The sequence below is a fragment of the Epinephelus fuscoguttatus genome, linkage group LG18, assembly GCF_011397635.1.
Source record: "Epinephelus fuscoguttatus linkage group LG18, E.fuscoguttatus.final_Chr_v1".
NCBI lineage: Eukaryota > Metazoa > Chordata > Actinopteri > Perciformes > Serranidae > Epinephelus > Epinephelus fuscoguttatus.
In genome coordinates, this window is record NC_064769.1 from 22,256,295 (window position 1) to 22,268,435 (window position 12,141).

At 42.9% G+C, this 12,141-nt stretch overlaps 1 protein-coding gene across 4 annotated transcripts in view; it reads left to right on the plus strand.

The window, feature by feature from the left end:
• The first annotated feature begins 7,314 nt into the window (after positions 1–7,314).
• nsmfa (NMDA receptor synaptonuclear signaling and neuronal migration factor a) overlaps positions 7,315–12,141 on the plus strand; it is a 72,068-nt gene continuing 67,241 nt past the window's right edge. For all 4 annotated transcript variants that reach the window (XM_049604708.1, XM_049604709.1, XM_049604711.1 and 1 more), the window contains exon 1: positions 7,315–7,699. In XM_049604708.1, coding sequence (XP_049460665.1) covers positions 7,629–7,699 — 71 coding nt within the window. In that variant the 5' untranslated portion in view covers positions 7,315–7,628. The remainder of the gene's footprint in view (positions 7,700–12,141) is intronic.

The window sequence follows — 12,141 nt, forward strand, 5'->3', positions numbered from 1 at the left end:
CTGGGTTTATTACTTGTTTATTTAGTTGGGTGATAAATACACTGGGGATAGTTGCATAATAGTTGTAAATAAATTTGGGGATTTGTTGAAATAATATATGTGTTAAAGGAAGAAATGTATGTAATGTATGTAATGTAAGGGGTAGGGACATTTCCGTTTTACTTCTCCCTACTCTTTGATTTTTGATTTCTTGATTTTGATTCGATATAAGTCTTTCATTGCCTACAGGTTTAGCAAAAACACACTCACAGGTGATAATGTTACTATGACAACAGGAGATCACACAGCATAACTGTAATTAGGTTTGGGTATCTAGCCTTCTTGTCAATGAGGTAACAACAGTCAGTAATTTGAGCTACCAGCCAATGAAATTAGGAGATCATAGTTAACAGAAAAAGATGCCTTTTTAGCTTGGATTTTAAACTATTAACAGAGCTGGTCTCCCAAATGTGGGATTATTCGATGTAAGTGGAGCTCAATGGGCAAAGGCTCGACCACCAGAAGAGTTCTTATTAAATGGAGGAATGGTTAAGTGACTGGCATCAAGGGAACCAAAGGAGTGTGATGGATTATATGGGGAAATAGGGCTGTAGATATATGAGGGAGCCAGTCTATAACCTCATAATAGCAATGATGGAAAAGTCAGAGAGTTGTCAAAGCCATTAGGATTCATCCTCGGGAGACCATGAATGTCTATAAAAGCTCTCATGGCAATCCGCCCAATTGTTTCTGAGATATTTCAGTCCGAACCAAAGTGGTGGACTGACCACAAGCATGGCTAAAAAAGGTGTATACTAATGATAGAAGTGAACACCCCACTAATATGAAAAGATAAACTTACCTCCTTTGTTAGATATCAGATATGTGAACCAAACTGAGGTCTGGTGTTTGTAATAAATGTAAAACAAGACAGGAGGAAGATCCAAGAGCCAGAAAAACAATATTGGCGCAGAAAGCTTAACAATCCTACTACCAGTTAAATGACATTTTCAGCAGAATGGACAAGCTATGTTATTAGAAAAAATACTGATGTGACATTTAGCAACAATCAATAGTTAAATGTCTTCATATTCTGTCTTGTAACAGACAATGTTAACAAAAAAGGTTATGAACTACAATGAAGCTTTGTGCAACCGCCCTCTCTAATGGTCATGAGACTTAATTAAGCGGTCAAATATAGCAAATGAGATTATAATGCCCTATCAAAGTTCATTACCATTGGGAAGCATCATTCTTTAATGCGTGTTCGACCCTCTAAATCACCCGCCTTAAATTAAACAGTATATTTAAAGAAACAAGAATTTTAAAAGAGTTCAGCGTTATTAACATCCCCTTGGGTCGGTATCAAAGTTTAATATCATCCCACTTAAAGCCTTTCCAAGAGTCTTAATCCACTCTTAAGCTTTACTACCCCCCACAATACTATCTACACACACATTCAGCACCGGCATCCCCATCCAATCCTAAAAATTCCTCAAAGTCTCCAAAAATAGGGCACGCTTCATGCTTTTGTTTCCATTTGCCTTTACGTGAACAGATTAAATATGTGGACTGCCCAAGAGGTACAATCCAGTTTTTCACTGTCAGATGGGACTGATTAAGTGTTAGATAAAAGGACTGATAGTATGTGACAGTGACTTGTGTGGGGACTGTACAAGTTTGATAAAGCCAAAGCAGAGCTGGATTTTGTCACGACAGTTCCTGAAAAGAGACAGCTATGCCTGCTGCTCTGCGAGACTGCAGTGTTGAAGCAGTGGTTCTCTGAGCGTATGCTAATGCTAGCATGCTAACACGCTCAAAGAAGACGTCGGAACATTTCCACCCTTGTTTGCATCGACCAAACTAGATATTTTTGATGAGATGTCGGGAAATTTCCAGCCCTGTTTGTGGCGACCAAACCAGGTATCTAAAGCAAGACGCTGAGACATTTCCAGCCATGTTTGTGCCGATCATACTGGATATTTTTTTAACAGACATTGGGATATTCCAAGCTGTATTTGTGGTGACCAACTGTGTATTTTTTAACCAGACAGTGGGGCATTTCCAGCTATATTAATAGTACTTTTAAGGAGAGGTTGGGACATTGCTAGCTATGTTTCTGTCAATCATTCTGGATATTTTTTAATTAGACTTTGGGGCATTTTTAGCTATGTTTGTGATGACCATGTATATTTCAACCAGATGTTGAGACATTTCCAGCCACGTTTGTGTCAATCAAACTGGAGATTTTTTAACCAGATGTTGGGGCATTCCCAGCTAGATTCATAGTATTTTTAAGGAGAGGTTGGGACATTTTCAGCCCTATTTATGGTGACCAAAATGGGTACTGTAAGCTAAAACGTGATTTTTTGCTAACTCTAACCAAGTGGTTTTTGTGCCTAACCCTAACCACACATTAACCACAATGCTGTCAGAACATAACATTTAAATTAAAATGTAAAGAAATGTGAAGTTTCAATGTATTTGCTACATATGAAATGTACAGATTTAACATATCCATGATTTGCAGAACCGTATAATGCTAAGATATATTCTGGTGAATAAATGTTAGATGTTAAATGTTGTTTAATATAGGAGTTAGTTCATTCAGATAAGCAGTAGGTGGCGCTAACTCTCCAGTCAGGTGTCATTATACTATTTAGGAAGAAGAGGGCGCAACAAGATGACTTAAATAGATGCAGATGTATTGGAAAGAATCACTTGAGACTTGAGAAAAGAAGATCCTGCACACTGCTCTGGCTCAGCATCAGAATTTGTTATACTAATGTTTTGGTCCCTCTGGACCGTACAGCATACAACACTGACCTTTAATACATAGTGCTCCGCCCATTTTGTGTGAACAGGTGGGGGTTAATTAATCTCTGGTGGGTGTGTATCTAAATAACTGACAATGACATGTGTACCATCTGTCATGTTATATTCCACGTATAAAGAAGAAAAATGAAGTGTCTAATTGGTCATATTTTTTTTTTCTTTGCATGTGGAATATAATGTGACAGATGGTACACATGTAGAGGTCAATTATCAAGAGACACATCCACAGGAGATTATTTCTCCCACACCTGTTCACACAAAATGGGCGGAGCACTATCTGTTTCAGATTAACGTTGTTAAAAATTGTGTAAAATACGTAAAATGACTGAAGTCCACAGGGACCGAAACATTAATATAGCAAATTAATTGGGATGCTGAGAAAAAGCAGTGTGTAGGATCTTGTTTTCTCAAGACGCAGGGGAGAAAATGTAAAAAACATGATGTAAATTTGGCATTTATGTTTGTTGCGGGTATTTATTTAAGTAAGGTTATCGAAGATACAAATAGTTTGTCTTCTGTTATGACAGTCCAGAGGTGAATGTAGTGCCTTGGCTAAAAACCCTAGCATATGGGGAAAATGGTAATTTTTATCGGTGGGTCAACTGCACATTCAGTTAAATTACACCTCACATATCAAATGACATACTGTATGTTAATGTGGTTTTATTGTTCATTAGAACAGGATGAATTTTCATTCCTAAACTGAACCAGTATTTGAGAAAATTCTGATTCAGAGTGTAAACTCAGTCCCCTCAGAGTGGCTCTCAGGCCACTTGACTGGCTGCTGTTGTAACCCTTGCAGACTCACATTGATCTGCTTTGCAATCAATCAAATGGTGAGTTCTTGTCAGGGTCAGAGGAGACACTAATATGTTGGGCAGATATGGATTTATGGCTGCATGTTTCTCTCTTGTCCTCCCCTTTTCGCTGCCTTTCATCCGTTGTGTCGCTCCTTCCCTCACCACTTTGCAGCATATTGTAGCACAGCGGTACCCCACCGTGTTTCCTGGTGGCACACACGTAGCTGCACTCCTTTTATAGAATGATAAACATGACTTGCTCCTTTCATTCATCCCTGTGTCTCTTTCTTTGCTGTACTTCCTCTGCACACTGTCCCAGCTCTGCTCTCTTTCCTTTTTTGGATCCCTGCTGTCCATTCATGCCTCCATTCATCCCTCTTCTTTCCATCATCTTCTTCCCCTCCTTTTTTTTATGGCTTGTGCAGGGAGCTCCAATGTCCTGTACTTGCTCCATTCATTCACTCCTGCATCTCTGGTGCTCATCTACAGTCCGTCCACACACGTTCCCTCAGTCTCGTCAGAGCTGCCTGGAATTATTTACTGCTTAATGGCCTACAGCAGCTCACACCAGCCCAACGGTGCTTTGCTTTATTTATTGATTTTCATTCCTTTTGTCTTTGTGTGTGTGTGTGTGTGTGTGTGTGTGTGTGTGTCTGCAGGAGAAGCACATTTTAAAAGATATAAAGCTCAAGGACATCCTGCACATTCGAGCTGCTGGTGAAATGACCTGTGGACTGAGAGATTGACTGATTTGATGTTTGAAGGCTAATCGACCGTTACTGGGCGATTTGTCTGCTACCTGTGCTTCTGTCTGTTTATATGATGTGTACATGTGCCCATATGTGCATGTCTGTGTGGGCGCGTACACTGCAGCGACCAACACTCACTGTCTTCTATCACTGACTAGTAATTAATTAACTCTCTGAACAGTGTGAGTTAACACGTTTTCTATACTGCTGGGACTTTTGCCAACATTGATTTATTTAAATAAAGGGAAGAAAAACAAAGCTGTATGGCACAGCATTAAAGAATTAAAACATTTGCATACAGTATTTGTTTCTAATTAAATACTATATGATTAATATAATCTAGTTTCATACATATACTGTGTACTCAGAATGGGTTTCTGGCTTGCAGTGTTGTTGCTGATGGTATTTAGGTCCCAGTTTCCACATTTCTGTGTCACAGTCTGTTCTACATGACACAAAATAGAAGTGTGCTCAACAAAACTGTATATATTGTGCTCGATTGTTACAAGATCTTGAAGCACTTGTTAACACCTGGTTTCCACTTACGTATGTGAGTGAATATATAGATGATGCCTCTAGTGTCCAACGCAAGGAAGTGCAATTCTTTGCGGATGGATAGAATCCTGATAGGAACTACCTGTAACCATGAGAGAGGCTGTTTTTGCCATCCAGTAGTTTGAAATATGCGCTTGGAACATTATCGGGGGGCGGCACGGTAGTGTGGTGGTTAGCACTCTCGCCTCACAGCAAGAGGGTTGCCGGTTCGATCCTGGGCGTGGGAGCCCTTCTGTGCGGAGTTTGCATGTTCTCCCCGTGTCAGTGTGGGTTCTCTCCAGGCACTCCGGCTTCCTCCCACAGTCCAAAGACATGCAGATTGGGGACTAGGTTAATTGATAACTCTAAATTGTCCGTAGGTGTGAATGTGAGCGTGAATGGTTGTCTGTCTCTATGTGTCAGCCCTGTGATAGTAGGGTGCCCTATCAGCTGCCCTCTTGAATGATGAAAACGAGCGGATGTGTCCTCTTGGCTGCCCTCTTGTCCCCATGTCATGCAGTAGGTGCCCTTCTTTCCTTTTCGCCCCTGCCCTTCAAACATCCTGAGTCCGTCACTGTCATGGAGATTCCCAGAGGAATAAATGGCTTTCCAGTTGCCTCGTCTCTGTAGACATACGTAAGTGGAAATGAGGTATAAATCATAAAGTCTCCACCACACCCAGCTCCCTGCCTATACTTCAGCTAAGGCTTGAGGATGCTCCCAGGAAGTTATGAAAACTCCTGTCATTGGCACTTTTTCCTTCAAATGATGCAGTGCTAAACAGACATTTGGTAGAGAATTAAGGACTTTTCACCCTTATGATTTTTTTCAATTTACTTAATATTTCCTGTATTTGTTTTGGTATTTAAAAAGGTCCAGAGTTTAAGATTTAGGGAGATATAGTGGCAGAAATCAAATATAATATAGTAAGTGTGTTTTCTTTGGGGTATAATCACCTGAAAGTAAGAATTGTCATGTTTTTTTCGTACCTTAGAATTATCTGTTTATACCTACATGAAGAGTGGGTCCCCATTCAAGGAGTCCGCCATGTTGAAAGACCATGTTTCTACAGTAGCACACAATTGACAAACCAAACACTGACTCTAGATAGGGCCATTTGCTTTTTTGCGTCTGCCCATGAGACTGCTTTATTCAGTGCTTTTACCAATTTAAATCATGGACTACATTTGTTTTGGAGAGGAAGAGACCTCTGCGGATAATTCGGCTCCTGGTTAAAATCTCCTGAACAATGAACACTGAAGGAATCCTAACTGGGAGTTCACGCTTGGCACATGAGAAAAGTTTCACCTGGTTTCAATCTGCACTCCTCACCGCTAGATGCCACTAAATCCTACACACTGCTCCTTTAATTCATTGTGTTCTTTTATGTTGATCCTATGGTAACACCTAAAGACTTACTGAAAAGCCAAGTTCCTGGATGCATCAGTGATGACCTCAATGACATTACCATTTCAAACCTTTGCTCTCAGTCTAACAAAGTATTGATCACAGACTGTTTAATTTAAATAATTTAAGAAGCCTGCAGAAGTCAAACTATTTCTCAAGAAAAAAAGGGGGAATAGTCATTTTTAAAAACATATTTTGAAGTGTTTTCCTTCTTTTCTATTCCAGTGATAATCCCACAGCCTCTGAGATGTATTGTCTAATTAATTGGAGAGGTTACAAACCCCTGAGATACTCTTACAGAGATGAAATAGCGACAGAGCGATACCTTCTTGAATAACAACTGAGGTATTTGCAATTCCTTTGATTAAGTATTTTTTTTCATAGAAGTCGAGTGAGATCATCAGATGCTGTTTTGGAAGTCATTTCAAGTCTTCCAACCACAACTGCATGAGAAGATAAATACAAAATGGGAGCAATGTTTGATCCATGTCTCTCACAGGAGTGCTAATCAGTAGCTGGAAGGTAACTCTGCTCTACAGATAGTCGGAGCTGCCCTTTATGATCTGTCAGTCTCCCGCACTCTTTTGAATACTGATAACTCAACAGCAGAAAACACATCCCAGTCTGAAGCTGTTGTTATCATGCCATTTGATGTGATGCTCACATGGGGAGAGCACTGCAGCGCCTCAACCTCACTGCTCCCCCTGTCCTTGGCTGTGGATGGGAACCATCTCGACACGTGTGTGTGTGTTTGTGACAGAGAGGGGGGACCCTTTTACCAAAAATGACCGTTTACATAACATGAGGCGATAACTATATATGGGTACACAGATAATGCTCCAAAAATGGATGAGAGGAAAGGCAGAGGTTCCTACACGGATGGCACCAGTGTCCCTTGCACAGTGCCTCCACGCCCCCTCCTCCCCTTTGTGGTGATGATGATGATGGTGATATCACCACCCCAGCCATCCTCCCATTGCATTTTCAGATCAATGAGAGAGAGAGGAAGAGAGAGAGAGAGAGAGAGGTCTGTGTATTTTCAGCCACACGCTGACAGCTGTGCAGCAACCCCACGTACGTGCTCATATCCGGAGGAACACATAGACAGAGAGGAGAGACGGAGGAGAGGCTGAGACATCCCTCGTGTTTTTTTTTTTTTTGCACCTTTTTTTGCTCCGCAGACGCGTACGTGACTTATCTGCTCCCGGATTTCCCTTCAACTTTTTCTGTGTGGTTTTTATACTGTTTTTCACTGTCGCATCCCCTCCATCCTCCGACTCTTTGGAATGAACTGTTTCCCTGCCTGCGTCGTTTCCATGTCAGCATGGGAACTGCCGTGTCCAAAAGGAAGAATTTAAGAAACGATGCGATATCTTCTGTGGCAGCAAAAGTTAGGTGAGTGACACCCATGAGTGTAACCCATCATGCAGCACCCTCGGGGGGGAGACTGGACGGGTAGGTGCGACCCGAGCGAAGTTACCGATGTGTGTGAGCTGAATTACCGCTGCGCTATCCCGGGTGCAGCTAGCCCTGGTTTGTAATGCGCAGAGAGGCTCTTTGCGCTTTTTGCACGTCTGCTGACTGTCCCGTCTAGCCCGGGGCGTACATCTGAGCAAATGTGTGCTTAAATTAGCCTGTTGTTCTTTCCAAGGTGTGCACATGCAGCCAACGAAAGGGAAGGTTGCTCTGTAATTGCACGAGAGTGTGTTTTAGTTGGACTAAATTAACCGGGAGAGGGTATCTGCCTCTCGCGCGTCGGAGCTTTTACTGATGTTGTGAATGAAGCATCATTGTGTAATGAAAGTCATGCAGAGGCAAAGCGAGGGCTGCTGTGACTCACAGTTACCCTCAGACATTTTCTCACCTAAAATAGTCTATCATCTGCTGTGGAAAAAATACCCTGCCATCACTATCTGATTTTAAATGGTAATTTACGCAAAAACGGCTTCCTGTCTGGCCGCATCGACCCGAGCGCAGCGCGCAGCCATGAGGCTCCTGCCTTCACACCCCGGCGGGCAAATGATCCCGCCGCCAATTAATCAATCACAGCAATCGATCCGGTCGTTTGCAGTGATCACCTATCACGGTCAGTTACCGGAGCGGTCACAGAGGGCAGCACTGGTGAGCGCCTGTTAATTTATTCAGCATTTTTTGGGGGGGGGGAGAGCAGCGGGGCTCAGACTGTTTGGCACGTGTCCAACTCGTTAAAAGCTGTTAACGACTCACTCGTTCACCGTATGGATTTTTTTTTAACGCTTAATCCGCATCCAGCTGTTCTAACACCATGCAGCAAAAAGTAATAGCTGTATCCATGCTGTGCTGGCTGCATGTCTGAGGCTGAGCAGGAGCTGCGGTTCGCCGACGAGCACGTGTGACTGTGTTCATGTGTCCACACGTGAAGAGGGGAGGACAGCGAGCTGCGATCACGAGTGAGATCAGAATACAAATTTAGCTTTTCGGTGCCTCGCCAGTGGCCCCACAGCGGGCCCTGCTGCGCGAGTCTAATTCAATCAATGAATGACCTTGACTTGTGCGGACTTGAGCGTGCACAGATGTGGGCTGATGTGCTATTACGTCATCAGTGTCTCGGTGTGTATGTGTCTTTGCATTGCACAGGCTGTATATGAGCCTCCTTTGCATGCGGTGCAGTGTGCGTGGACGTGTGTGTCTTGTGTATGTGTGTGTGTGTGTGTGTGTGTGTGTGCGCGCGCCACCTTGAGATGAGAATGTGATGCTCATACACAATGGCAAGTGACTACAGAGGGTGTCCTGGGCAGGTAGCCTACTGTAAGTGTGTGTGTGTTTCTGTGTGTGTCTCTTCACGTCAAATACGATTACCCATCTGACACAACTGCTAACTACTGAGGATGATCCCTGAATACACACACACACTCGCCCATCTTTCTTCGAAGAACACACAACTAAGAGTTTAATTTTTCGGAGTTAATGGCAGCATGAACTTTGCAGCCGAATCACATCCAATATTGATCAGCCTTCCACCTGCACTCGACCTCATGAATGTGGAAGCAAGCATTCAAAAAGTGCTTCTCCTCTCCATCTCCGTCTCCACCTCGCACACAAACATATCTACATGCATACAGTCGGGCGTGCGTGCATACACCCCTCCTCTCTTTTTTCATCTACATTATAATCACATCTCCTCTCCGAAGGACAGGCTGGACAATGAATCTTCTCTGCAGATTTTAAATGCTAGAGCTCTGTCTGCAACATCAAATACAGCCATTCATGTTGTAATGTTAGATATTAAAGGATTATATCTCGTAGTTGCAATGTTAATTTTGAATGATCTGTTCCATATATTCAGTACATGTTGCATTGATCTTGTGTCAAGGGTCACGCCAGAACACACTCTGGCAACAGAACAATTTAGCAGCTGAATGCTAAACAGCCAAACATCTGGAGTTAACTGGAATTATCTGCACACTAACTGTCAGGATTTAAGACTTTCCCCTCTTCCTTGTTTTTGTTGATACGGGGCCAGGCAGCTAATTCTTTTCTCGAGGCAGTAAAAGGTCTGCTTGCTGCTATTTGGTTGCAACTCATGAGGAAAATAGACTTTTTATGTTTGTTGTGGAATCACTTTTCGATTATAGCGGGTCAGACAGGTTAATATGCCCGTGTGTATCTGCAGTCTACCATATGGCATGCCTCCATCTTCCATGCTGTGAGGAGTTGTGTGATGGCTGACACACATGACACACACACACACAGGGAGTACGGTTATAGCTGAGTTTTGACTCATCAGTTTTCATCTGCAACTGGGCTTCTTGCGGCTATAGTTGGTGTTATCGCTGTTACACAATGTTTCAGCATACACTGATTACATTACTTGCCCCCAGATTAGCAGGAGTCAGATTGCACACAATTTGACCAACAAGATGACAGCAAAGGATTAGGTATTGAAGCAAAAATCAAAAGCACCTATTTGGTAATATTTCTGGTTTAAACCCAATGCTAATAGGGAACCTGATGACATTAATAAGGGTAGAGGAGTTGGTTACATCGCCAAGAAGTTGAAAGCTGTTCAGCCTGTGGCCTGCAGCTCTTCATTTAAAGGCACATATATGCTCAACATCAGATATGCATATGGATGTGGATGGAGCCCTCTGTCCACACTAAGTGCTCATGTCATCCATTTGCACGTTTCCTGAAAGCTTACAGATACAGACGAAATGGAATGGTGCCATTGGAAATCATGGGGGCATTGTAGCAAATAGTTCAAGCAAGTTTTTTGATGCTGACGTTGAGTTGGTCAGAAATGTTAAACATCTACATGATGTGACTTTGCCCGGGCACAGGGACATCAGTTACTACAGAACAGCCTGGAAGAGACTAGATGGAAACTAAATGGGAATTGGACGGTAGCGAAAGAGAAGTGAAGGTTAATGCGAGACCTCTACCTCTACCCAGCTGGCCACCAACATCATTCAACACTGACATATGGTTGAATTTAGATTGTGATGTTGGGGGACCAAAATTCAATGTCAGGACAGCGTTGAAAGGCCCAGTGTGCAGGATTTTGGGGCATCTATTGGCAGAGATGGTAAATAATATTCATAACCATGTTTTCATTTGTGTATTATCAACTGAATGAGCTGTTTATATCAACATATGGAGTGAGTCCTCTACCACAGGGTCTGCAGTGTTTTTCTACAGTAAGCCAGAACAGATAAGCCAAGCACTGATTCTAGATAGGGTCATTGGCATTTTCACATTCTCGTGTTGGCCATAGTAGCTCTTCTACACTCTTGGCACATGAAGTTTAAGTTTTGAAACCTCATTACTACATCCTACACACTAGACCTTTGATGCCAACATCAATTTTTATCGTAGAATACTCACAACAGATGACATTGATATCTTGTCGGTTTTAAGTTGTGTTTAGTCGCCAACATCCAACGTCTTCCAAACTTCTCACACTGCCATCTTAGCGTAGAGTAACAGCTACCAACTTTTACTCAGTTTCTGCATTTACACAGTGGGTCGGCCACAGAGTGCCATCCCAAACCAACTAGTAAGGAGTGGAAGTGAGTTACAAAACCCTCTAACAGTGAGTCTGCATTGATGCCACCTTACTGACCATGTGCAACACCTAGTCATGATGTAGTCATGGTAGACGCTCCGTACAAATAAAGTTCAGCGACTATCCTTACAAACGTAACCTGCTCAAACTAAAGCCCCTTTTACACTGCCAGATTTTCCGCGAATGTTGGGCTGTTTTGCCGGCAAGCTGTGTTTAATCACACAGAGCCGGATTGGCGAGTTGATCTGAGGTGCCCAATTTTCCGCCTCATAGGGTTGTCATATTGCCAGAACTCTTTTACTTTAAAAAGTCTGAGGCGGCCTTCCACTATGGAGCTGTGGATGACACCCCATGTGCGACCCACTGGGGGTGGATAAACAGGAAACAGCTGATAGCAGGAATTAGCGAGCAGCTAGTAGCAAGAGGGAAACGCAAACCTGACAGACACAGTAAAGATGAGCAACTGGGGAGACAAGGCATTGCGCGCCCTCCTTGCCCTCACAAATGAAGAGGCCATTAACCGTCAGATGACGGGGACAGTGAAGGACGGGGCAACTTATGAGAGAATTGCTGAAGGACTGACCAGCTGCGGCTTCCCTCCCACGTCACTGTTTACGTCACACGCTGAGCTACACGTTTTGTTACTTGCTCACGCCCCCCATTGCCCCGAAAAAGGCACATTCTGTATAAACAAAAGTAGGTAGGTGACATTTTGCCGCACTCCCTGATTTTGCTTTTATACTGCCAATGCTGAAAAAAGACTGATTGGGCTTTCCTGCAAATTTGTACAATT